The sequence below is a fragment of the Naumovozyma castellii genome, chromosome 1 (genome assembly GCF_000237345.1).
Source record: "Naumovozyma castellii chromosome 1, complete genome".
In the NCBI taxonomy this organism is placed as follows: domain Eukaryota; kingdom Fungi; phylum Ascomycota; class Saccharomycetes; order Saccharomycetales; family Saccharomycetaceae; genus Naumovozyma; species Naumovozyma castellii.
In genome coordinates this window covers 531046-555913 of record NC_016491.1, presented here as the reverse complement: position 1 = coordinate 555913, position 24868 = coordinate 531046, and the positions used below count along the sequence as shown (strand labels likewise).

General features: G+C 36.6%; 11 protein-coding genes and 2 non-coding genes across 13 annotated transcripts; 6 read left to right on the top strand and 7 right to left on the bottom strand.

Annotated features, from left to right (window-relative positions):
* Window positions 1-328: 328 nt before the first annotated feature.
* RIM4 (Rim4p) lies at window positions 329-2095 on the top strand (the record flags this gene model as incomplete). The annotated part of the gene is made up of 1 exon (XM_003673189.1): window positions 329-2095. The coding sequence occupies one exon, from the start codon at window positions 329-331 to the stop codon at window positions 2093-2095; it is 1767 nt and encodes a 588-aa protein (XP_003673237.1).
* A 520-nt stretch (window positions 2096-2615) lies between these two features.
* Window positions 2616-2687, bottom strand: NCAS0Atrna3H. The gene has a single exon. It is a non-coding gene; the product is annotated as a tRNA-His (tRNA).
* A 378-nt stretch (window positions 2688-3065) lies between these two features.
* NCAS0Atrna6F lies at window positions 3066-3160 on the bottom strand. The gene is made up of 2 exons: window positions 3123-3160; window positions 3066-3102 (listed from the first exon to the last, which is right to left on the bottom strand). It is a non-coding gene; the product is annotated as a tRNA-Phe (tRNA).
* An 865-nt stretch (window positions 3161-4025) lies between these two features.
* Window positions 4026-6638, bottom strand: PIF1 (DNA helicase PIF1; the record flags this gene model as incomplete). Its single annotated transcript, XM_003673188.1, has 1 exon — window positions 4026-6638. One exon carries the CDS (start codon window positions 6636-6638, stop codon window positions 4026-4028), a length of 2613 nt encoding a protein of 870 aa, XP_003673236.1.
* A 314-nt stretch (window positions 6639-6952) lies between these two features.
* On the top strand, window positions 6953-8056 carry OGG1 (8-oxoguanine glycosylase OGG1; the record flags this gene model as incomplete). Its single annotated transcript, XM_003673187.1, has 1 exon — window positions 6953-8056. The coding sequence occupies one exon, from the start codon at window positions 6953-6955 to the stop codon at window positions 8054-8056; it is 1104 nt and encodes a 367-aa protein (XP_003673235.1).
* A 188-nt stretch (window positions 8057-8244) lies between these two features.
* On the bottom strand, window positions 8245-13107 carry NTE1 (lysophospholipase; the record flags this gene model as incomplete). Its single annotated transcript, XM_003673186.1, has 1 exon — window positions 8245-13107. One exon carries the CDS (start codon window positions 13105-13107, stop codon window positions 8245-8247), a length of 4863 nt encoding a protein of 1620 aa, XP_003673234.1.
* A 903-nt stretch (window positions 13108-14010) lies between these two features.
* Window positions 14011-14220, top strand: NCAS0A02840 (uncharacterized protein; the record flags this gene model as incomplete). The annotated part of the gene is made up of 1 exon (XM_003673185.1): window positions 14011-14220. One exon carries the CDS (start codon window positions 14011-14013, stop codon window positions 14218-14220), a length of 210 nt encoding a protein of 69 aa, XP_003673233.1.
* A 1043-nt stretch (window positions 14221-15263) lies between these two features.
* On the top strand, window positions 15264-15632 carry SML1 (ribonucleotide reductase inhibiting protein SML1; the record flags this gene model as incomplete). Its single annotated transcript, XM_003673184.1, has 1 exon — window positions 15264-15632. One exon carries the CDS (start codon window positions 15264-15266, stop codon window positions 15630-15632), a length of 369 nt encoding a protein of 122 aa, XP_003673232.1.
* Window positions 15633-16151: 519 nt separating this feature from the next.
* CMP2 (calcineurin catalytic subunit A) lies at window positions 16152-18032 on the top strand (the record flags this gene model as incomplete). The annotated part of the gene is made up of 1 exon (XM_003673183.1): window positions 16152-18032. One exon carries the CDS (start codon window positions 16152-16154, stop codon window positions 18030-18032), a length of 1881 nt encoding a protein of 626 aa, XP_003673231.1.
* A 139-nt stretch (window positions 18033-18171) lies between these two features.
* IMD4 (IMP dehydrogenase IMD4) lies at window positions 18172-20012 on the bottom strand (the record flags this gene model as incomplete). Its single annotated transcript, XM_003673182.1, has 2 exons — window positions 18172-19274; window positions 19556-20012. 2 exons carry the CDS (start codon window positions 20010-20012, stop codon window positions 18172-18174), a joined length of 1560 nt encoding a protein of 519 aa, XP_003673230.1.
* A 384-nt stretch (window positions 20013-20396) lies between these two features.
* Window positions 20397-22202, bottom strand: NCAS0A02800 (uncharacterized protein; the record flags this gene model as incomplete). Its single annotated transcript, XM_003673181.1, has 1 exon — window positions 20397-22202. One exon carries the CDS (start codon window positions 22200-22202, stop codon window positions 20397-20399), a length of 1806 nt encoding a protein of 601 aa, XP_003673229.1.
* Window positions 22203-22424: 222 nt separating this feature from the next.
* Window positions 22425-22946, top strand: SPC2 (signal peptidase complex subunit SPC2; the record flags this gene model as incomplete). The annotated part of the gene is made up of 1 exon (XM_003673180.1): window positions 22425-22946. The coding sequence occupies one exon, from the start codon at window positions 22425-22427 to the stop codon at window positions 22944-22946; it is 522 nt and encodes a 173-aa protein (XP_003673228.1).
* Window positions 22947-23033: 87 nt separating this feature from the next.
* On the bottom strand, window positions 23034-24842 carry NCAS0A02780 (FMN-dependent alpha-hydroxy acid dehydrogenase; the record flags this gene model as incomplete). Its single annotated transcript, XM_003673179.1, has 1 exon — window positions 23034-24842. One exon carries the CDS (start codon window positions 24840-24842, stop codon window positions 23034-23036), a length of 1809 nt encoding a protein of 602 aa, XP_003673227.1.
* Between the last annotated feature and the right edge of the window lie 26 nt (window positions 24843-24868).

Genomic DNA, 24868 nt, shown 5'->3' with positions numbered 1-24868 from the left:
CCCACGTCCCTGGATCTGAATCGATCTCCAATCCACTCCAATCCAAGCCATTCCTTGTCCCCATTTGCTATTCGCCACCCGGTGGCAAATAACTGACTTCAAGGGTATATAAGGGTACTACTCCTTGATCCGCCCCCGGAAAGTACATAAACAAGCATCCATCCTCTCTAAGCTAGAACGATCTTATCGCCAGACTAGCACCATTCCCTATCATACATAGACTTCGTCGAACCGTGGCTTCACGATATACAAGCAAGGAAACTACTATAAATACTACTTAAAATAAACCATATTTTGGAAAAGCTATTAAACAACAAAGAAGACGGAAATGGGTCTCTCGGCAAAGAATAACAAGAAGGGTGGATCCTATTTTAATCAATTGCCCGTTCAGAAGGGTAATGGTAACCGGTTTTATAGTGGGTTGCATAGACTAGATGAGGAAAAAGAGGAGAAGTGCTGCAAGGAACACATTATTAATGATCATTTACCTCAGCAACTTTCGTCCAATGCCTCCCTCGAGCAAGATGATGGGAGTGGAAATGACGTTACTGATCAAAGTGCCGAGGAGCGTTCATCAGAATATGATGGTGAACCATCTAGATCGGAAACGGAGAACGACGATGAGGAGGATGGTGCATCAGAATCTCAGTCTGAATCTGAGTCCGAGGCGGAATCCGAGTCCGAATCCGAATCCGAATCCGAATCTGAAGCTGATCCATATGAACCTACTTTTAGAGGAAGACCTTCCTCTTGTGTCTTCGTGGCTAGCTTGGCATCCAATTTGCATGATGACGAATTATGTCTTTCCGTGACAGATTATTTTAAAAAATTCGGTGAAATTATTCGCGTTAAAGTACTAAGAGATCAAGCAAATAGACCATATGCATTCGTCCAATACACAAATGATAATGACGCCAATGTTGCCCTCAAGGAAGCACATGGGTCCATATTAAATGGTAGAAGACTACGTTGTGAAAGAGCAAGAGTTAATCGTACTTTATTTATTACTCATAATTCACCAATTGAACTTTTTGAAGTTCATGCAATTTGTAGAAAATTTGGTGAATTGGATCAATTGGTACCCAAGAGAGATGATAACCCATTCATGAGAAGATGTTCATACCCAATTTCAAATTCTTCGTCATGGTTTGCTCAATTTACCTTTAGAGATGATGCTATAAGAGCATTTGCAAATTTAAAGACAGATTCAAATTGGGCTGTTCAATGGGCACAAAATATTAGAGTCCCCAAATTCTTTAATTTATTAAACAAAGATTCCCCCATGGATAAAGAAAATATAACAAATTTTAATTCACAAGAAGATGGTGCTGATACTGACCCAACTCATGATAATAACTTGAATAATGATAACATGCAGCCAGTGACCATTGATAAAAAATCTATCTTTGTGGGTCAGTTACCAGAGGAAACAACTGAGGAGGTATTGAAAATTCATTTCTCCAAACATGGGAAGATCCTAGATTTGAATTTGATTCATAAACCAAAAAACGTTTTTGCATTTATTCAATATGAAACAGAGAATGCAGCTGCGATCGCCTTGGAAACGGAAAATCATTCCATTTTCATATCTAAGACAATTCATGTTCAATACAAGGAGATTGGTGGTATTCACGGAAGAAGAAATTCTAAGAGATCTCAATATTTTTCAGATAATACTCAAAATCCATATTTGGGACCTCAATTAAATTTAGCTCCGCCACCAATAAGCATGTACAGAAGAAAATCAAGCGCTGATGTACCCATTTCAATGCCCTATGTACCATCACAAATTCCACACGTTTCTGAATTTGATTTGAATCCATATAACCAAAATCCTTATATGAATAATTTCCCCTCTTATAGACGTAATTCATTCCCTTCATGGTCTCCACCAAAGACTGAAAGTCAACCATTATCTAATGATACTACACATGATGGTAATACTGAAGAGATATCCGAGGTCTCAGATTCAGCTACTGGTCAAATTGCCGGCTCAAATACCACATATAATGATACCTCAGCTGGAAGTGTCGATAGTGATTTGATAAAAAAAAATACACGAGGCATCATAGTAACAGCTTCAATGAACCATTGAAACCCTACTATTATTCTCCATATTATTATCCCCAAATGCATTACCCAATGGGACCAACACATACACCACAAGGTTCTGCTGGTACTACTCCATATATGATGGTTTATCCCATGCCACCAATTCCTCCACCTCCACAAATGATGACAGGTAATAATCCAAACATTTTACCTCCAAATTCTAATGATTCTAAACCACGTACGCTTCCAACCTTTAAGCCAAGCTTCCTGGAACGTCCAAATGCTGATCAAATAATGAAGAAAAAGGAACCTGAATATTTGGATTATTAATTAATAGATTAAAGTTTGTTTTTTCTCTTTATTCACATGCATAACACAACTGCCAATATTCTTTCTTCCTTAAAACCAAAAAAGTTCGCTATTTATTATTTTTGCTTTACTTAAATTTAACTATACGTAAATACCAAAATGGTATATTTTATTTCTTCATATGAAGTCTATTCGATTTATTTATTTACATACTTTAATCAGCCCCAGAGTTTCTTAAAGCCCCAAAAAAATATTGCCATCTCCAAGAATCGAACCTGGGTTTCATCGGCCACAACGATGTGTACTAACCACTATACTAAGATGGCATAATATTTCGGAATTTTTTTGGAAAACGTTGTTTGTTTATTCATTAATTCAGACTCTAAAATTATATTCCAAATACAGGAAAATATTGAATATTGTGGTACTTTTATTTTATGACTATAATTTTCAAAGATTTAACTTACCGTTGCAGGAGTTTGGAATAAATACAAATAAGAAAAATTCTTTTATTTGTCTACTTTTTTTAAATTTAGTTCCTCTCCTTGGGTTTCAAGGTTCTAAAATACAAAAATTAATTCCAGGTAGTAAATAAAATAAAAAATATCTGATAGCTTTCGTTGAGTGTTTAAACTGCAGCCTTGAAAAAAAAAAAATTAGGTACGGTATGTCAGCTTTATTTCAATCCTTCAAATTAAAAAATATGCGAATTCTGTGGATCGAACACAGGACCTCCAGATTACAAATGGACCGAAGTTTTTTCTTCAGTCTGGCGCTCTCCCAACTGAGCTAAATCCGCTTAATTTAAAAATGAGAAAAAATATGTTTCTCTCGTTGTCCTAAAAGTGTCATGAAATCTTAAGCAAAGTGTTCAAATTTGCTGGAAACAGATTTCAAATAGTGGTACTTTTAATATCCTAAGATGAAGAGTATAGATATTAAGTTTGGTACAACGTCTTCTACAAAGACACGAATTGACTACCAAATATGGTAAGAAGGGCGAAAAACTACAGGTATCGACGCGACACGATCATTATTGAATTTCGTGTCTGCCCACGTTGAAATACAAATTTGTGTTTTCTATTCCAACATCAGGATGGGTATAAATAGACCAATAACTCGAAGTTTCAAGTCTTAATGCTCCTGTGCTAAATTTTTTAAATCTTATATATTTTTTTTTACTTTGAAAGAAAACAGAACCTTTTACAAACATTACGAGGACATTAACATACTAGTTAAACTATCACAAATAGGCTTAATATATATTCAGGATGGAAACTTACATGAACTTTAACACAGGATATGAAAGAAATGATGCTTCCGAGCGAAAAAAAATTAAAGCGTTTGTTTCAAATTAACTGCTATTCTCTTAACACAAATAACGTTTTTTTTTATACCCAAACGTTATGTCTGAATTCCACTTATTTTTCCCTTTCAGAATTTCTGAGGGTAAGAAAAAGTATGTACGACAGCATTGCGTGAAATGGGAATGATAGTAGCGTTATAGTATATTAAAATATGTACCCAAAGTCGACTTACTACTTGTGAGTAAAAAATATTATATGCTTCTATTTAAAAGAAATAAAGGTATCCTATATCGATAATTACTATACTTAACCTTCGAGGAAATTTCACAAGATACGAATAAACTAAGCAGCTTGTAACTATTTGGATCTTTTCTTACTATGGGCCTTCAGGAGATTTTGAATCCCATCATGATTGTTATTGGGTGTCGAAGATCTTGATTTAGGTTTATACGGGGTATTAACACGAGGAAGTCCGTTATTAGGTGCATAACGTATTTCTCTGTTTGGTTCTAGTGTATTAACAATGGGCTGGTTTTCCAATTTCTTCATTACTACTTCTGCTGATACCAACGTCATGTAGAAATCAACGACTTTTTCATGGGCAAAGATTTTACTTCTATCAAAATTTAACACTTGTAATCCATCTCGTGAAACAGCTCTAGATAAGGCAACATACGCTTGCCCTTTCTCAAATACTCTTCTAAGGTCTACTTTTACTTTCGGGAGCGTTTGACCCTGGGATTTATGAATTGATAATGACCATGCAAGCATCAATGGTAACTGCACTCTTGAGACAATTGGCTTTGAATTTTCATCCTCTATTTCCCAACATTCAGGCTCTACAAGAACGGTTCTTGTTGCAAGATCCGATGTCTTGAATCTAACTAGAGGCAATTTCCTTCCACTTGAAGAGTTATGAATATCTTGTAGCAATTGTTTCTTCCTACTGATGTTCCCTTGTAAATCCTTATTCTCCCCACTTTCATCTTTCAAAAAATCGAAAATACTTTCATCTAAAGGCGTATTACCTTCTTTTTGTGTTGTCTTGCAAAATGCCTCTTTTGTGCTTTTCTGTCTTACAGCAGAATCAGTATCATTTTCTTCCTCCCATGCCGATCGTAGAAGATCTGGATTTCGACGCAATCTCTCAGCATCAGCAGGTGAGATGTCAGGATTCTCTTTTAGAGTTTGGTAAAACATATATGTCTCAGGATCGACAAACTCAATGATCTTTCCTAAGGAACCATTTACTAGCGTTGCATCAACATTCTTAAGCATCATCACTTGTGCTCCAACCTTTAGCTGTAAGGTTTTAGGAGCAAGAAAGTTTTGGAGCAGTCTCTCTTTCATCTCTTTATCCTCCAAACTTCCTCCATCCATTGCATCAAATGTCCGCACCATACCGGGAAGTTTATTCAGCCTTGAAAAATTTGCCCTATCGACTTCAGCTCGAGTACTATAAAGTTCTGCAGGGATAATTTCATCATTGGGTAAAGACCGGCTAAGTTTTCTGAATTCTCTTTCAGTCTCATCATCGATTTTCCCAAGTCTCATTTTATTTAACATATCAATGAATTTAATATCACCTTGCTGTCGAAACACCTTCTGTAGCATAATTGTTGTCTGAATCCCAGTTTTCCATGCATTCGATTCAAAGGCAAATACTGTTGGATTCTGAGGATCTTTAGAAACAGGAGGTAGTTGAAAAAAATCACCACAAAAGACTAGTTGAATACCTCCGAATGGGCCATGATTCTTCCTAATTTTCTTTGCTATAAAATCTAATTTATCCAAAAGATGTCCATCAAGCATAGATATTTCGTCAATGACTAAAGCCTTGATTGTCGCCCAACGTTTCGAGTGTTTTTTGGACCGTCTTACCTTTTTAAATAACTGATTGGCATCACCTTTACCCAATCCAATTCCAGAAAAAGAGTGCACCGTAATACCACCAATATTACAAGCTGCTAAACCAGTGGATGCTGTAACAGCAACTTCTTCTGATCCGTATTTACGTTTCAAACTTTTAATCAATTCTCTTAATAAAACAGATTTACCAGTACCAGCACTACCTGTATAGAAAATATTCAGCCCTCTTTGGGCCAATTCGATAATACTTTCTTGTTCTCTACTGAGTCTAATTGGTATCTTAATCTTCGTATTATCTGGTAAATGCAACTTATTAAGATCTTCCATGTCCGTGAATGTTGGGGCTTGAGTCATTAAAGTAAACTTCTGATCGTATTTAACTTTCTTTTGTTCATTAATAACTTCGAGACTTGAGTCATCTAAAGTAAGATTGCCGGAAACTCCGTCTGTAGATGTATTGGTATTGACTTTCGTTTCGTTACCGACGTTATTATATGTTTCTGTTTTGGTATCCCCGGTATCACTGTTAGATAATGGGATGGACTGAGTAATGCCTAATTCTTGTTTCATATTAGTTATCGAATTAAGTATTTTATGAGAAGTTTTAGGAGTTTCAATTGGCATACCATTTGCAATTCGATGTTTATCTTCATATAGTTTTTGATTTTCATCTGGTTCTGTTTTAAAAGGGAACGGTATTCTACTAGAAGTTACCTGTATTGGGATTGCACCTGATAAACTTTTTGCCCTTGTAGCTAGACTAGGTTTCTTTTCATGATTCAGATCAATATTGGTACTGTTGCGAGTAAAGTCCTTTGATGGGAGGTTTCCAAGCGCATCTGCCTCACTAACAATATTATCGCTCATATAATCCATCCAATCGTCTTGATCTGAAAGTAAAATATTCAGTTCCTCATTGGAAAGCTTTTGCCTTTTAATATTACCCTCGGATTGAACCATCCACGAGGGAGACTTGCTAAACATCCTTCGGGAAACTGTGAAGTTGAAGCTGATTTGGTTGTAAATGTACCTAAAGAAGGAACAATAAAAATTTTGATGAAGGGTCTTTACAGGTAGCAATGAGGTTGTGCAGCAGTTCATATATTCATCCAAGGTAATCTATCAACTTTTTACCGTTGGGATTTGAACGTAAATAACGGAAGACCTCTATCTTTCTAATGTCAAAATAGCTGGAGATGCTTTTTAAATAACCACGAGTGAGGATAGGGTTTTATGCAGTAGATTGCTCCAATTTACCTACAGGTTCGACTGTGCTTCTCTATTTACACTGATGTTTACTTGGCAGATGGATTTTGTTACGCGTCAGAATTTTCAGATGCCCTCGATCTTAAAAACTTTCCAAATAAAACACGTTATGTTGGGCATGACAATACCGAATTATTATATCAATAACTATGACCACTTTCGAAGTAATAATAGTGGCCAACAATGAGCTCTCGCTAGAAAATGTTTTACAGACTGGACAGGCCTTCAGATGGGTTTTTGACGAATCTACAAAAAGATACAGCTCCACTATGAGAATCGGGGATGCTTGTCATTATAGTTTCATTACTCTTAGACAACCTAATTCCAACACAATCGAGTTTTCAACGACAGATACTTTACAGTCGGTGTCGGAGATAAGGGATCATTTGATCAGGTATTTTAGACTGGATGTATCACTAAACTCTTTGTTCAATGACAAGTGGATACCGAATGACAAAAACTTTAAGAAACTTTCACCTCAGGGGATAAGAATACTTGCTCAAGAACCATGGGAGACACTTGTTTCTTTTATCTGTTCGAGTAATAATAATATTTCAAGAATTACCAAGATGTGTCATTCTCTTTGCACAAACTATGGTAATGAAGTTTGTACATATGATGGGAATAAATTCTATTCATTCCCTACAAGTGATGAATTAGCCTCTAAAGCTACTGAGTCAGAACTTCGAGAGCTAGGATTTGGGTACAGAGCAAAATATATTATAGAGACTGCTAAGAAAGTGGTAAAGGATAGACGAGATGGCGATTATAAAACTGATTCAGCCTATTTTGAGCACTTACGCAGCAAATTTACCTACGAAGAAATGCGAGAACACTTAATGTCATATGTGGGCGTTGGCCCTAAAGTTGCTGACTGTGTTTGTTTAATGGGATTTCGCATGGATGAAATCGTACCAGTAGACGTTCACATTGGAAGGATAGCGACAAGAGACTATCGGATGGGTGCAAAGAAAAAGCAGCTTGATGAGCTACGAAAGTCTTACGTAGACTATCCAATAACCAAGAAAAAGGTAAAGGCCGACCTAGATTATATTAGAATTGAATTTCTGAAGAAATGGGGCCCGTATGCAGGATGGGCTCAAGGTATCTTGTTTGCTAAAGAAATAGGAACAACAAGTGGGGCAACATCAACAGGCGTGATTAAGAAACGTGCATTTGTGGAGATTGACGTCAAAGTTGAAGCTGGGAATGGATTAAAGAAACACCTAAAGAAGGTAGGTACCTTGGAGTAGCGTTAACTAGTTATGTTTTAGTATATTGGGAAACAGGTTAACATGGAATCTGCATTCTAGCACCTATTTATATATAAATCACTATAGAGGGGAAAGAATAACAGGTACATTGATATTTTTTGTTTTGAAATATAAATAGATATAAATGAAAGTAAAATGACAGATCAAACCTACAAATAGGAACACTATCAAATACTATTCCTTCTATGCAATAGTAATTCAGATACCTTTGTGTCAAAGTAATCATTCTGACAACCTGGTAACTTGGGCATGTTCCCCTCGGTTTCTAGTTCCTGAAAGAATACCCTACCATAGTCTACACCAACGCCGTAAATCTCTTCAAATTTTCCAAAATCTAGGGTGGCATAATTATCAATTGGTGGTCTTATGTATATCACTCCAGGTGTATTCTTTGCGTTTTCCAAGGCATTTACTGAGGCTACATAACCCAATCTGACTTGAATTTCAGCCATGTTGGGGATATTGGGATGGGTTGAAAAAGGATTCCATCTATTAAAAACGATCCAGAATCCATTTAGTGAATCACCATATTTCATCGGAGTTCTATCATCAACGGAACCGACATCTACAGCAAAAATTGTATTACATCCACGTAATTTCATTTCTGAAACAGGTAAATTATCCAGATAACCACCATCTAATAACATAGAACCATTTTCTTCAAGTGGAGGTAACAAACCAGCAAGGGACATCGACGCCCTAATGTATCTCCAAGCGTAACCGAATGAATGGATCTCTTGCACTGAATCTGTGATATTAGTTGAATTACAATAATATTGAATCCAGAAATCTTCAATTCTCGTCTCCCCAAATGTTTTCCAGATACCACGATTAAATTCATGCCCAGTGGTGTATGAAGTTACGGGCCAGGTTAGATCAGAAAGGGTTCTCCAAATTGAAGAAAGTCTGCCGGCAAACTTTTTAACACGGCCATATATTGGAACTAAATCATAGTCTTTTGCATACAAGCCACCAACAAACGAACCCATCGAAGTTCCACCAATCATATCAATAGGAATACCTTGCTCTTCAATGGCTTGTATCATCCCAAGGTGACTAAGACCTCTTGCACCTCCACCTCCAAGAACTAAACCAATAGCTTGACCTGATAAAATTCTAGCTAATCGTAAAAAATCATTCTTGTGCATATGAGTTGGTGTGTAGAACTGTTTATTCCTCCTCCTCATAAAACGGCCAGAAAAGTTTTCGACCTTACTTTTTATGGAGTCAGGAAGTAATCTCGATATATTTTGCTGCGTTTTCCGACTGAATTCTGTTTGAATTAATTTATCCATTAAAGCTAATGCTCCTCCATTAAGGCCAGATGTCTTGAGTACAGAAATGCTTTCCAATGAATTAACAGCCATTTGAATATGGTGGTGTGAGTGAACCCAAGGTCTGTATCTTAACCATTTTTGAGTAAGTCCTGGTTCAACATAACGTTCTGGGTGGAGTAGAATCAATCCGGTTCTTGCAGTTGTTTTTGATTTTAAAACAAGATTCTCAAATTCCCCAATATCTGGGGAGGAATTAGCATCTGCTAGCAAAAGAATACAATCCCCTTGCGCAATACAGGTTTTGGTCCAACTCGATTGGCTTGGTGTGTCTGCTATATAAACAACTGTTTGAAACATCTCCTCCAGTTCTGCAAAGTAACCACTCTGCTTCAACTTTGCCAATCTATCGAAGGCATGACGACCAAGATGTGTTAATGTAGTTCTTTGATTCAAACCAATGGTAGTCCGACCTACTTGCTTAAAAGCTTGTACCAACTTCATGGCGAATAACTCAACAGGTAATCCCTCCCTGATTGGTAGAATTGTAATTGTTCTGAAAGTTATAGATCCAGATGTCGTATTCTGTTTACCATTGTATGAATTTGATGTGATGAGACTATTAGCTGTTGGAATTGTTAAATTAAATTTGCTGGTGGATGCTAATGGATTTTGGTTCACTTCTGAAGAATTGTTACTCAATATCTTTCTTGCAACCAACCTTGAAACACGGATCATGATGGATGGATGTTCTAGTGCCAAAAGTTCAAATAAGGTTCTAGGAATACGTACCAGCTCAGAATCTCTTACTGCAACGATGGTGGATATTCTATCCATTGCTGTTAAGACTTCAACTTCTCCAAAACTTTCTCCTTGGGCATGTTCTCCAAGGATAACTTCGTAAGTCTCGTCGTCATTCCGTACAGAGCCTTGCCCCTCTTGCTGCCTTTTGATAGTTTTGTTTATATCATTATTTTCATGACGATGGTCTTGTAATTGTCTTAGTCTACCATTCAAAACCACATAAATACCGTTTGCAGGATCCCCTTGTTTGAAGAGTGTTTCAGAAGCAGTCAAATGAATCCATTCAAGCGCATGGTCTAATTTCAGCAACTTCGTGGACAGCATACTAGTTAATGTTTCAGCAATTCTCAAGTATATCAAAAAATACTTGTCACATAAATTTTCCAGTGTATCGTTTGGCAAAAATCCAACATAGACATCGGTACGGGCATTCAAATTTACGAAGGACTTATATCCAATTACAGATGATAGATATCCAGCGATTCCACCGTTTGAAACTGTGAACAAATGATGTTCTAGTTGTTTTTTCTGCTTCGACCCTGAGGAAAGTACTTGGAGTTCATCTTCATTGGTTGTTGTTACATCGATTTTCCCTGCTATGACATAGAACATACCCTTCCCATTGGAATTTTGTTCCACAATCCGAGTACCTTGTTTAAAAAACTGTAATTTTATGCCTTGCATGAAGGAGCTCTTGGCTGATTCAAAATCGAGATTCGAAAAAACTTCTTCCTTGTAAGTTTTTTTATTTTTATTCTTCTTCATTTGTTTCTTTGTTTGAATGGTATAATGACTAGGCAAAATTCTTAATGTTGTTCGAGGCGTAGATGAGGACTCGAATGAAGTAACTAGTGATATTTCAGATGAACGATGGGTATTGGGAAAATTTCCGTTACTTTGGTTAGTGTTTGTCTGGTATAAGGACATATTATCTTTGTTAATTCCTAAGAAACCAAATAGAGCTTCAACAATAGCCATCCTTACAGCTGATTCTTCCGTTTCTTCTTGAATAGAAGAAAATGATCTATCTATAATATTATTGGTCTGCTTTCTAATTTCCCTGAAATCTGTGGAAGTATCTTTATTTTTAAGATTTGGGCGCTTTGGGACTTCTTTTTCAATAAATGCAGCAGATAATGCATGGTGGCTTGACTTTTGTAATGGAGATTTCCTTCTACGAGTTGAAATTTCATTCATTGTTTCCTTTCTAGATAATGGTACATTTGATAATAAATCTCCAGGATTAAAATGGTCTCTTGAGTCTAGCACCACATGTCGTGATCCTAATATAATCGAATTACGATTAGATTTCGAAGCTACAGGTGATTTCAAATTCAAGTTGGATGATTGTTTGGAGGTGGGTGATGATGGAATGTCAAAACTTGAAGGTCTCTTTTCAAAATTTGGCATTGATGTTTCATACGACTTTCTTTCATTTACAATGGGTTTATCTTTGTTGGAAAACTTTCTCATTACGGCTTCCTTCAAATAATAGGGAATTTCATAATTGACAGATTTATTTAAAGTCAACTCAATGTTCATAATCTCCTTTGTCAACCCAAGATAATTATGTGCTGTTTGTAATGTCACATTATAAAGTTTGGTTAAAATCATTTGTATAATATGCGATGCAGATCTAGGGTATTTTGCAGTCAACTTGGCGAATGCCTGAGGTGGGATTATAGCAATTGTACAGTCTGTTGCCGCAACACCAACAACTTTAGGCATGGAATCAGATAACGATACATCTGGTAAGTTGTTATTTGAAGGTGATAAACTAGGTGATTGTTGAGATAAAAGTGGAGGTGGTGGAGTGGCATCGAAGGGAATATTATTATCGTTTTTGTCTGCATCTATAATGAATTTTCTCAAAGTAAGATTCAGTTCATTTGAATCTCCTCTATTCTTCTTGATAATATTAGCATTAAATAAGTCATTGTTGGCTGCAGTGGTGAATAAATTTAAAATGTTTACTAGAGATGATACAGGATTACCAGGTTTCACCGTATTCAGCAACTGAAACCTGCCCAACCCATTTTTCAAACGAATATATCCTAATTCTTCATCACTATCGTCATCGTCATCGTCATCGTCGTCATCATCACCATCTGTTTCGATAGAGCTGTCGTCAGCAGTATCAGAGATTACTTGTGAATTCGAAAGACCATCATCGCCCTTTGCGTTGGTTTCTGAAGAAGACATGAAACCTACATGATTAGTGGTGTCCATCACCATAGGTTCACTTGACTTTTCCTCCACTTCATGGTAAACTTGTAAAGTCCCCTCAACAACTATGGCAAACCCAATAGAATTATCGAGTAATAATATCTCGCCTTCATCTAATTTTTGAGTCTTCATATTCTTGGTTAAATCATGAAAGACAGGTTTTTCCAGATAACCGAATATCTTGATGGCACTTAAAAATTGGTCCAGATACGACGATAAAAAGGTATCATCCTCTTGGTTACTTGATTTTCTCTCATTTTTGTAATGCATATGATCTCTTTGTGTGGCAGAGTCACTCAGCCCTGAATGAATATTATTTTGATTCATTACAAAATCGTCATTATCTGGAGTCAATTTCTTATATTGAGATAAGATTCTTGCTCTTACAACACAATATGTGATATAAACTATGATGGCGGACATGACGATGAAGACACTCAAAGAGACTGTGAATTGAAGTTTGTTTGTGGAAAATAAGATCCAGGTGGAACTTCTCAATATGACAATTGTTATCATGTACCATATAGCCCTCATCAAGGACATCGTAGTGCCCATAAAGAAGTACATTATGATCCATGTGAAATTCGCAATGGATGAAAGCAGCCAATCTTGATTTTGAGTTATCAACTGTTCTGGAAGGCCTGCGCTAGGTCCATCTGAAGGTATAGTATTATTTTCTTGGTTATCTACGGATTGGTTAAATGAATTCTTATTAGTTGTACTCATTAAATTTCAAAAATGGAAGACACCTTTGCAACACGATACGTTTCTTCAGTAAAGCTGAGTATAGGGATATAGCCAGAGCTGTTGTGTAGTAGAAAATAGTACACGTTGTGCTAGTTTCGATGCTCCGTTTCTTCGAATGGTCAGTCACACATCCAATAATGGAGCTAAATGAAATATCGAAAAGGCTGCAAAACTCCCCAATGACGTAAAAGAAGCGAGAAGAAAAATCACCAATATAAGTTTACGTAAGCATGTTCTATGTGTCATTATTACATTCTTATTCTAACTTTGAGAATGAGCAAGTTACCAAGATACCCAAATCTTATTAACAATGGGAAAGAAGGGCTGGTCGTCATGTCCTGGTATTTGTTTGACTGTCTGTGAGTGCGTGTGGTTTCCCAACCTTGATGGGATGAGGGCTAACACAAACGATTGGTCAACAAATAAACCAAAGGGCATTCATGAGGCCAAACAAAGAATGTAAACCAAACTAGAAACCTGTCTCCATTGCTGAAAGTGAAGGAGGGTAGTAGATGCCAGATTTGTTTATCTTTTGCAATTTAGACCTAATTTTGTTTGCGGTTGCCACAACAACCGGACCCAGACACCACATACTATCCTCATTGAAATTCCAGTATTTGTTCATTGAGTAAGAAATGCCAGTACAGAGAGATAGTGAAAAAAGTCGTTTCCAATGGTTTCCTTGTGCAGATTTCTTTCTCGAGTTGTTTCGTGTTCCTTTCCCCAGTGTTTGGGTAAATAAACGAGTGAATCCCACATATATAAACTGCGAGGAATTGTTCTTCTTGAATTTGGTCCTTGGCCTCTCCTCATCTCTCTTTTATTACTGTTATCTCTACTACGTATCATCAAAACCCCACACTCCAACCTAATAAACTAAAAATGCCAGCTACCACTTCTACTTCTACCAAGACCGCCAAGGCCCCATTATCTGAACAAAAATTACACGACATGTCCATCGAACAACAAAAGGATCTATATGGAGATGAACAAGTCTTCAACAAGTACATTGTCAACTTGGCTGGTAGAGTGAGAAACTCTGTCACTGGTGGTTACTTGTTGCCAAAGGAGGAAGCTGAAGTTAAGGCTTAAATTTCCCGTCATTGCATTATGGGGGAGAACGACAAAATTTTAGAAATACCCCTTTTCCTCTCTCAACTTTAAGGATGTGATCAATGAACGAATAGTTATTTAAGACTTTATAAATATTTAAGACTGAAAATAAAATAAAATAAATGATGCTTCTTAGTTCGTCGTCTACTATCTCTTTCATTATATATATTACAAACTAGGAGGGAGCCCGGCTTCATACCAATTTAATATACACACAACTACAATAACTTTTGCAATACAGAAAGTGTACAATGAATATGACGTTTCAATGTCAATTGAAGTACAAAAAACCAATTTCTATCTAAATGTGACATATCGCGCCATTAGGGGTTTTCTAATTAGTAAGAAAATATTGATGGTCATTATATAAAGAAGGGGTGCAGAACAAATAGCACTTTTCAATGACAATACTCTTAGTTGTACAAGGTTAATTAAACACAAAAATATCAAAAATGAACAACCGTAACGACACAAATATGGACGAGGAATTAGCTGGTTTACAACACAGCATGGGAGGGGTGAAGATCAACCCCAACCAGAGAGATCAATACGAAAACCAGAACGAATTCAAGAACGAGTTGGCATCTGTGGGTAGTAGGGTCAGACAGCGTGTCAGTCAAGGATATCAAGTCCCTGGGCTACGTCCTGAAGACAATCCACTAAGTGTGAGAAGCTTTAGCGATACTATGATCCAAAGCGATCGTGACACTCGCGGTTAGTTTCCCTTCACGAATATATATATCTAAATATATAGCATTAGTACTTATACACGAACTTGGATCATGTTTTACGAGCTGTTTACTCTCTGTTATTATGTTTTGGCAGTATCCGTACACCACACCGAATTCTTTATTTACAAAATTTTATTTACTTTGAATTTTACCGCCCAGACACCTTTATTTACGTCTAAAGCGATTTATATAAAAGCCTCTAAGGAACAAGCCAAGAAAGATGGAGATCATCGGATCAAATTGTTCCTTCACGATACCCAACTCACCACCAAAACATAAATATATTATAAGATGACTATGAACGAACAAACAAAGATCGAATACTTGAAGGACTTAAACTCCGTCAGTGATAGAATAAGACATCATGTCGCCGTGAGCCACCAACAAGAACCCGCTGCTGCCGCAGCCGCTGCCCCTACCGCTACCAAGGCCAACGAGTTTAAACGTGTCCCATTGCCAACTATGAACGTTGCCCCACCAATGTTGGAAAAGAACTGTACTTCTTCCTTTTATGAATCAGGTTCCACTTTGGAAATGTGGGAAGAAGGTGTCGATCAAAAGCTAAATGCTATTGACCAAGATATTCAAAAGAATAAGTTGGGTGCCGCTGAATTGAACAAAGTGTTCTCTAACGGTAAGGTCGAAGAGATGGATTTTTAAAATTACTGGGAATTTAACACTGGAAGGATTATAACGAAATGGATTTTCGTTTGGGAAAAGAAGGAAAACGTTAATGAATTAATTACACGATTATTATTTTATTTTTTTGTACTACCGCATGGATAAGGAACTCAGTAAGGAATCCAATAGATTCATCTTCATTTTACTTTACTTTACTTTACTTTGGTTTATCTTATCTAAACTACATGTTACTCTCAAAAGTTTTCATGGTGGAAAGCCTATTGAAGTCGCATATGTCTAGACAGTTTAAATAGGATATTTAACCATTACTATTATCATAACTATACTAATACCACTGAAATTGAATACATTTTTTCTTTTAACCGTTTATAGATTTTCAGGTCTCAAGACGACGACTTCTATCTTCCACTTCCTCATTTTTTTTCTTAAAATATAACTAAGCTACCGTCTCACTTATTGGTTGTACAAGAACCACATTTTTCTCATTCTACTATATTCTCATGCTACTAATGATTCAAACAATGCTATTTTTATCCGATGACCATCGGGTCGTTTTTCAGTCTACATCCGAAAACTGAAAAAAAAAACCTGCACGAACTATTCAAAGATGTCAATGGGCATAACAACTACAAACAGGTCATCACGACAACGAAAGCGCCCATCCATGCAAATATGTCAAGAAATTTAACTAATAACAATATAGGAATAGTACAGCAACCACAGACTGAAATAGAAATAGCTCAATTGAATACTGATAAAGTAAATGCTGCACTACAGGTAATTGAGAGGAAAGCTGCTCCAGAGAAACCTACAGATTTATCACTATACACTCTTGATACAGGTGAAAAGATACGAACAACGGGTAGAGTTGTTCCTTCTGTCCCACCCATAACCAATAAATTACCCACTGATGACGAATTGTTTGACTCTACAACGGGCTTACCAAATCATACATTCCTTCGAAATCACTTCTTGAGGGAAGGAAGGCTGACAGAATCACAAATCCTGAGAATAATCAATATGGCAACTGAATGTCTTTCCCAGGAACCAAATCTGTTGATGGTCCCTTCTCCAGTTACAATATGTGGTGACATCCACGGTCAGTATTACGATCTTTTGAAATTGTTTGAAGTTGGTGGCGATCCAGCAGTGACCCCATATTTATTTTTGGGTGATTACGTTGACAGGGGTGCCTTTTCCATAGAGTGCCTAATATATCTCTATGCGTTGAAATTAACTTATAATAAGACATTTTGGTTATTAAGAGGGAACCATGAATGTAAACATTTGACTTCATATTTTACATTCAAAAACGAATGTCTTCATAAATATTCTTTGAACGTTTATGAACAATGCTGTAACTCTTTTAATGCATTACCTCTTGCAGCATTAATGAACGGTCAATATTTCTGTGTTCATGGTGGGATCTCACCAGAATTAAAGGACATAAATGACGTTAATAAACTGGACAGATTTAAAGAAATTCCATCAAAGGGTTTAATGTGTGATTTATTATGGGCTGACCCCATTGAAGATTATGATGAGTATGACGACGGCGACTTATTCTCACATAATTCTGTAAGAGGTTGTTCATTTACCTTCACTTATCAAGCATCATGTGAATTTTTACAACGCAATAATTTATTGTCTATAATAAGGGCCCATGAGGCACAAGATGCAGGGTATAGGATGTATAAGAATACCAAGATATTGGGGTTCCCAAGTTTATTAACGTTATTTAGCGCTCCCAATTATCTGGACACCTACAAGAATAAAGCTGCAGTCTTAAAATTTGAAAATAATGTGATGAATATTCGCCAATTTAATATGTCTCCACATCCTTATTGGTTACCAGACTTTATGGATGTTTTCACTTGGTCACTACCGTTCGTTGGTGAAAAAGTTACCGAAATGTTAGTCTCTATTTTAAATATCTGTACTGAGGATGAATTAGAAAGAGAGACGCCTTTGATTGAAGAATCCATTTGTACAGGTACTATTAATGAATCTTCAATTGTAAATCCGGTCCATGATAACAGAAGTGTCCCAATCCGAGAAGATACCAATGCTGTCAAAGTCCCTATACTAGAGGATGATTCCAGAAGAAGAGCATTGAGAAATAAGATATTAGCCATTGCAAAAGTGTCAAGAATGTTTTCTGTGTTGAGAGAAGAAAGTGAGAAGGTTGAATATTTGAAAAGTATGAATGCAGGAGTCTTACCGAGAGGTGCCCTTGCTCATGGTTCTGCCGGTTTAAATGAAACTTTATCCACTTTTGAAATGGCAAGAAAGCAAGATTTGATTAATGAACGATTACCACCATCGTTGGATCAAGTGAAGAGAGAGAAGAATAACTATTATTATTCAATGCTTGATAAAGCCTCTAATCAGCAAATTTTGGGCAGAAAAAAAGAATAGGTCGTGTAGTATATTTTCAGTGTAAAGTTAACTGGTGTTATATTATAGATAAAAAATGTGTTAATATTATTATGATTTTCTTTATTTAAATATAAGGATTAGTATACAATTAATGGTTCTAGCATCGCTCAAAAAACTCTTAATTATGTAAACGCTTTTCATAAGAATGCAAGTTGTTAATACCACCTTCCAATTGAGCAGAAGCAGTTCTGAATTCAAATCTAACATTACCGTTCTGAGCTTCAGTAATCAAAGCTTGAGTAGATCTAACACCAATATCTTGACAAGAATGTTGTAACCCATTGTACAAGTATGGTAAGAACTTCTTGATGGAACCCTTGTCAACAACGGAACCAGCAACACCTTGAGCAACAAACACCTTATCAGCTTCAGAGAAATAACGAGAAGCAGAAGCAGCACCCTTTTGCATAGCATCGACAGAACCCATACCACGGTAGGACTTCAATCTCTTACCATCTCTGAAGTAGTAGTCACCTGGAGTTTCAGTTGTACCAGCAAGTAAACCACCCATCATAACAGTGGAAGCACCCAATGCAATGGCCTTCACAATATGTCCAATGTTACCAATACCACCATCGGCCATACATGGGACACCGAATTGGTTAGCAAATTGACAAACATTATAGACGGCAGTACCTTGTGGTCTACCACATGCCATAACTTCTTGTGTGATACAAATGGAACCAGAACCCATACCGATTCTTAGACCATCACAACCAGCAGCAATCAAATTGGCAGCTTGTTCTCTAGTAACAACGTTACCAGCAATGACTTCCAGATCTGGATAAGTCTCTTTAATGTGCTTAATCAAGTTCAATTGGAAGATAGAGTTACCTTGAGAAGAGTCAATGACAACAACATCTAAACCGGCTTGAACCAATTTAGCTAATCTGATTCTATCAGTATCGATAGTACCAATGGAAGCACCACATAGCAATTGCTTGGTAGTAGCAGACTTGGAGGCCAATGGGTAATCTTGATTCTTCAATAAATCAGCTCTTGATAACATAGAGACTAAGTTACCAGCTTCATCAATAACCAATAGTTTACCCTTCTTGGTCTTCTTCAAGATTTCATTACCTTCAGAAAGAGTAATACCATGTAGAGAAGTGACTGGATTTTTAGTCATAATTTCAGAAACTGGAATAGTATCATCTTCAAGGAATTGGGTATCACGAGAGGTAATTAAACCTAACAATTTACCTGGGAATTGACCATTTTCTATAATAATTTTAAGTATTGTTAGTAAAAAAAGTAATTTGGAAAAGGAGAGTATAATCCCTAATGTCATTCTAAAGAAGAGTTCAAAAAAATAAAAAAATCCTGAAAAATGTAATGTCAGAAAAAAAGATTATCTACAAGATCGTTTGATCGCAGTCAGTAGAACGAAAGTTATTATATTATAGGTTTAATCATCATAATAATAATTTTCAGGATTAATTCATCAAATCAAATCTTCATAGGTAGGGATATCAATTAGTAATAAAAAAAATCTAACATACCAGTCACTGGGAAACCAGAGAATCCATATTCTTCCTTCATCCTTCTAACTTCACCAATAGTAGTGGTTGGAGCAATGACGACAGGAGAGTTAATGAAACCATTTTCATAAGTCTTAACCTTTCTAACCATAGCAGCTTGTTCATCAGCAGGACAGTTGTGGTGAATGATACCGATACCACCCAACAAAGCCATGTGAATAGCCATATCAGCTTCAGTAACAGTATCCATTGGAGAGGAAACAAATGGAGTGTTCAAACTGATTTTCTTGGTCAACTTAGTTTGCAATTTGACTTCATGAGAAGGGAAATCAACCAAACCTGGTAAGATCAAGAAATCGTTGTAAGTCAAACCACCTCTGGTCTGGGAATCCATTAATTCCTCGACAGATAAACCATCCTTTCTTTCAAAAGATTCTAAGTGTTGTAAAGCGGTTTTGTAGTCTCTGACAGCAGCCATTTTAAGGTGTATTTGTGTATGGAATGGGATCGGTTGGGATCAGAAGTTATTTATAACGGTTCTTGAAACAAGAAAAGGATATAATTAAATAGCCACCACATTTATAAGAAAAATACACAAGCCCAAATATTTGAAACATGTTTACAAGAAGGAAGACACTATTTAAGATAAATTCAAAATCTGAAAATGGGATCTCATCCAACTATTTATATGTTTTCCAGGTTTCGATGCCCTGCGAAAAAAAAAAATTTTTTTCCAAAGAAAAAAACACTTTGGGTCACCCGGAAAACGGCCCTATTTGGTTTTGACTTCTTCTATAGTTTACGTAAGCCATAACAAGTTGTGTAAGGGTTAATAGTGTTACATGTGGTTACATAAGTGTCTCTATTTGTTTATAAAAGTGTCCAGTTTGTGCTCTAGCTGTAGAAGACGATGGTCCTCTTTGCTGCTGGTGCGTGACAGATTGTCCACGCCCTTCTGCAAATTCTTGATCAGAGATGTTAGCTTCTCAATTTGAATTCTTGAACGATCTGTTTTGCCATGCTTCTTGACCTTAATGGATATCAATATTTCAGTCTCACTTGAATCTGTCATTTCATCAATTTCTTCATCAACAGCAGTGCTCTTTTCCCCGATGTTGATGGATTTTACGGCTTTGACGTTTTCATGCTCTGAGGATAATAGACCATCAAGATTTATTATAATTTGCTTTGGGTCAGGTTCTAATAGTGTAAGTGTTTGCTCTGGTTCGGTTTGTGTATATCTCGAAGTTTCGGATTTCTTTCGACTTCTTTTAGTGCGGTTCTTCTTCTTTGGTTGTGTATTGGGGCCATCACGCGTTTGGCTGGTGCTAGGGTTGGAAAGTATGGAGAAAAGGCTTGTTACTGAATTTTTCCGACTAGCTTCATTTGCATTTGACGTATCCTGAACATACTGACACTCGGAACTCTCTTCTACAGAAATTTCATTGAGGTCCTCTTCATCATCATTCTCTTCCTCTGTAGAACTAGCTTCTTCGTCTATAAGCATCGGCACTGAAGAGGTTACATCTTCTGGTTCATCATCAAGGAGACCCTCCGATCTCATTGGTACATGGAACGATATTGGAATTATACGTTGATCATCAACTGTTTTCAAACATCTTGTTATCTCACTCTTTTTAACGTCACAGCAACTATGTGGGAGTAATGCAAATCCTCTCTGTGGTTCTCTCGAATGGAACTCTGATAACTGTTGTAATTTTCTATCTTTCAATTCAAAACATCTTATATTCCCATCACCTTTACCCACGACATAAAGTATCCTATTCGTGAGATCATAAAATGGCATCAATATACCAGACGACTGATCAATCTTATAAAATTTATTAATCGTTCCCTCTTTCAAGTCTAGTGCGTCCCATATTCCAATTTCACGATCCATAGACTTAGAAAATCCTGTGGTGGCTATTATCCTTGAGTATCCTAACCAAACTACTCTTTGATTTTTAGGTCCCTGATGGGACTTCGTTTGACTGACAATTTGCTTGCTTGCAATATCCCATATTGTTAATTTTTTATTACGAGTTATAGTAGCTAAATAGGCGCCATCTGGGTCGAATGCCATTGCCGTTACCATATCAGAATGTTGTAATGTACCTATTACTTTCCCCTTTTTAATATTCCATATTTTCACCGTAAAATCTAAAGATGAGGATGCTAAAACATTTCTTATCCGTGGATGAAATAAAACATGCCCCACTTTGCGAGTATGACCACTTAATATTTTAGAAGGTCGTATATCCATTGGTTTGTTTTCACTATCACGATAAGTTCTCATGGAATAATTCATTGGGATGTTCCAAATACCAATTTTTCCATCATCAGAAGCAGATGCGATTTTAAAATCATTAAACGGGTCGAAATCAGTGTCTAATACCTGGCCCTTGTGCCCTCTAAATAGAGAGACATGGTCGGGTGTCCTACCGACTTCATCCGCACGTAAAATAGCAAATGCACCACTGCCTCCTCCTGGAGAATTCCAAATCACTGAGATAAACTTAGAATTGCATTTAAGTAGGTTGGAATCCCAGCCATTATTTGTCACTCTAATATTTTTATAATATAGTTCTCTCTTCGAAGTTTGGCCGTATATGTGCCTATACTTTGCGCCATCCACGTCTTTAGTTCCTGCCTCTTCTATCCGCTCCATTGAGTAAAAAGAACTCTTATCTTAATTGGATTAACAACAAAAACTGTGTCATCCTTCTATTTCAGAACTGCTTATTGCATTTATTGCCCAGTGAAGAAGTAAACAATTCAGCTTCGCGATAGAATTACCCGCGTGGTGCCAAATTTCATTTAACAAGAAGTTGTCAACTTTCAGAGCCTTTACCTTGAACAACTAGACTTAAAATGGCAAATAGCACCAAACATGAGCAAACCAGTAAATGTATATTCTGCCTCTGAAGTGAGCAAGACTCTAGATGAGGCCCTACCTTCCATTTTTGAGAGACTAAACTATACTGAATCATTTAAACTGACAGACACTAAATTATATATTGGTTATTCCATCGTCGTCGTTTCTGCTGTCAGTTTCTTATTGGATAAGCAATTGGGTCATAGAAATGTTATTCCTTATCAGCAAGGGTTAGTCGCTGCATATATTATATTATCTTCCCTGTTCTGGTATTTCAAGAAGTATGTGGAAAAATCAATCACATACGTGGGTAATGAAAAGAAAACAGATGATAAGATAAGCATATGTACCAGATACGAGGAATGTGAACCTAAGTATTTTGTTACTTTTGTCAAGAATGATGAAGAAAGTAGCAAGCTAGAAGTAGTTCTGGAGACTACGAAAGTTTTCAACGAAGCTGGATATTTGCAAACTGATTTGCTTTATAACTGGTTTAGTGAACAGTTGAAAATCATTTCACTTAAAAAGAAAGAATAGCACTCACTTATGAATTAGCTAATTACATTAAAACTATTATATTTTTAATTTATGTATAGAGAAAAAATCTAACATTTATTTACATCATCACTCATCGTCATCGTAACCGTTCTGGAAAGCAGCAAGTGTTGGGTTCCTATACACTGTATCGAATAAGACATCCTTAGAAACATTCACTGTTCTGCTCTTTAGATTGGTAGTATCCAATAATTCTGGAGTCAATTGATCAATTGAAGTGACACCTAATAATCTCATGGACATTTCGATTTCGGTTTTCAATAATTCGATGGTTTTTTCAACACCATCTTTACCATAACATGAATTAGAATATAAGAATGGTCTACCAAGACCTACACCTTTAGCACCTAAACACAATGCCTTAATGACATCAGTACCACGACGAACACCACCATCAACAAATAATTCTAATTTTCCATCCAAATGCTTTTCCTTTAATACAGGCACAGTTTCGGCCAACACTTCAATTGGGGGTCTTGAATAATCTAATTGTCTACCACCATGATTGGAAAGCACGACACCATCAACACCAAGCTCGGCTGCCTTAACTACATCTTCTACGCTTTGGACACCTTTAATAACAATTGGTAACTTGGTCCATTTTCTCATTTTAACGACATCATCCCATGTTAGAGATGGATCGATAAACTTTGATAAAGTGGTGGAAGCACCCTTAGACATCTCACCGTCATCTTTCTTTTCTACTTTCTTTAGTGGTTCTTTCATAACTTTAGCACCCTGATCAGAACCAGAAAATTTGATCTTCATATCCTTTTCTCTACGACCTAAAGATGGAGCATCGACAGTGATAAATAAAGCCTTAATTCCCAATTTTTCAACATGTTTGATCATATCCCTCGTAATGTTTCTATCTGAATTGACATAAACTTGATACCATGCGATTTGATCCTTTGAAGGAGCAGCATCGACAATTTCATCTACTGAACATGAGGCAAGAGTGGAAATCATTTGTGGAACCTTGGTATCACCTTGACCACAACCTCTAGCGATATCCTTTTCACCTTCCTTTGGATTACCTAATTTACATAGGGCAGTAGCTGAAACATAAAATGGGACGTCTACTTTGGAACCTAACATAGTGGTTTTGACATCCACACTGGAAACATCTCTAAGAATTCTTGGCTTAAAGAAAATTCTACGGTATGCAGAATGGTTATCCCTGTATGAAATTTCGTCATCAGCACCAGAAGAATAATAAGCCCAAGCTTGATTGGAAAGAATCTTAGAAGCAAGTTTCTCAAAATCGTAGATATTGATAATCGAATCTAGATGAGGTAGGTTGTTTCTTAATTCCAATTTCTTAATGATATCGTCCTTTGATTCACCAGGGGTGTATGGATCACAGGTTAATTCAGCAGGCATTGGCTTCTTTAGAGTACCGATACGACATTTTGGTGGCAAATATTTTTCGATGACACCTGGTGCATGAATAGGTTCAAAAATTGCGGTGACATCTTTACCAGCATTTGACTTGATAATATCAGCTCCACCAGGATGTACTGGAATAAATGAGGTTAAGTCATAAACGACACCGTTAATGACAATCCAACAATCTGCAGGAGTGTTATGTCTTGCAACTTCTGATGGATCAATGACACGTTTTGGAGCCAATTTGGATTCGTTTTGAATTTCGGAGTTGAAATTGGAATATAGCAAAGTTGTTGTTGCAATCAAACCTGCCCCTGCGATAGCCATCAATTGAGCTTTGTTGAATTTTTTGGATTCATATTTTGCTCCATTCTTTGTTGTGGCTAATGAGTATTTACGGTTACTCAAATATTTAAAGTTCTTTGAAAGTACTTTCCCTGAGAATAATTTCCTCCCAGTGACTTCACATTGACGAGAAACACCAAGCATTTTTATTTGTAATTAATGGGATGGTG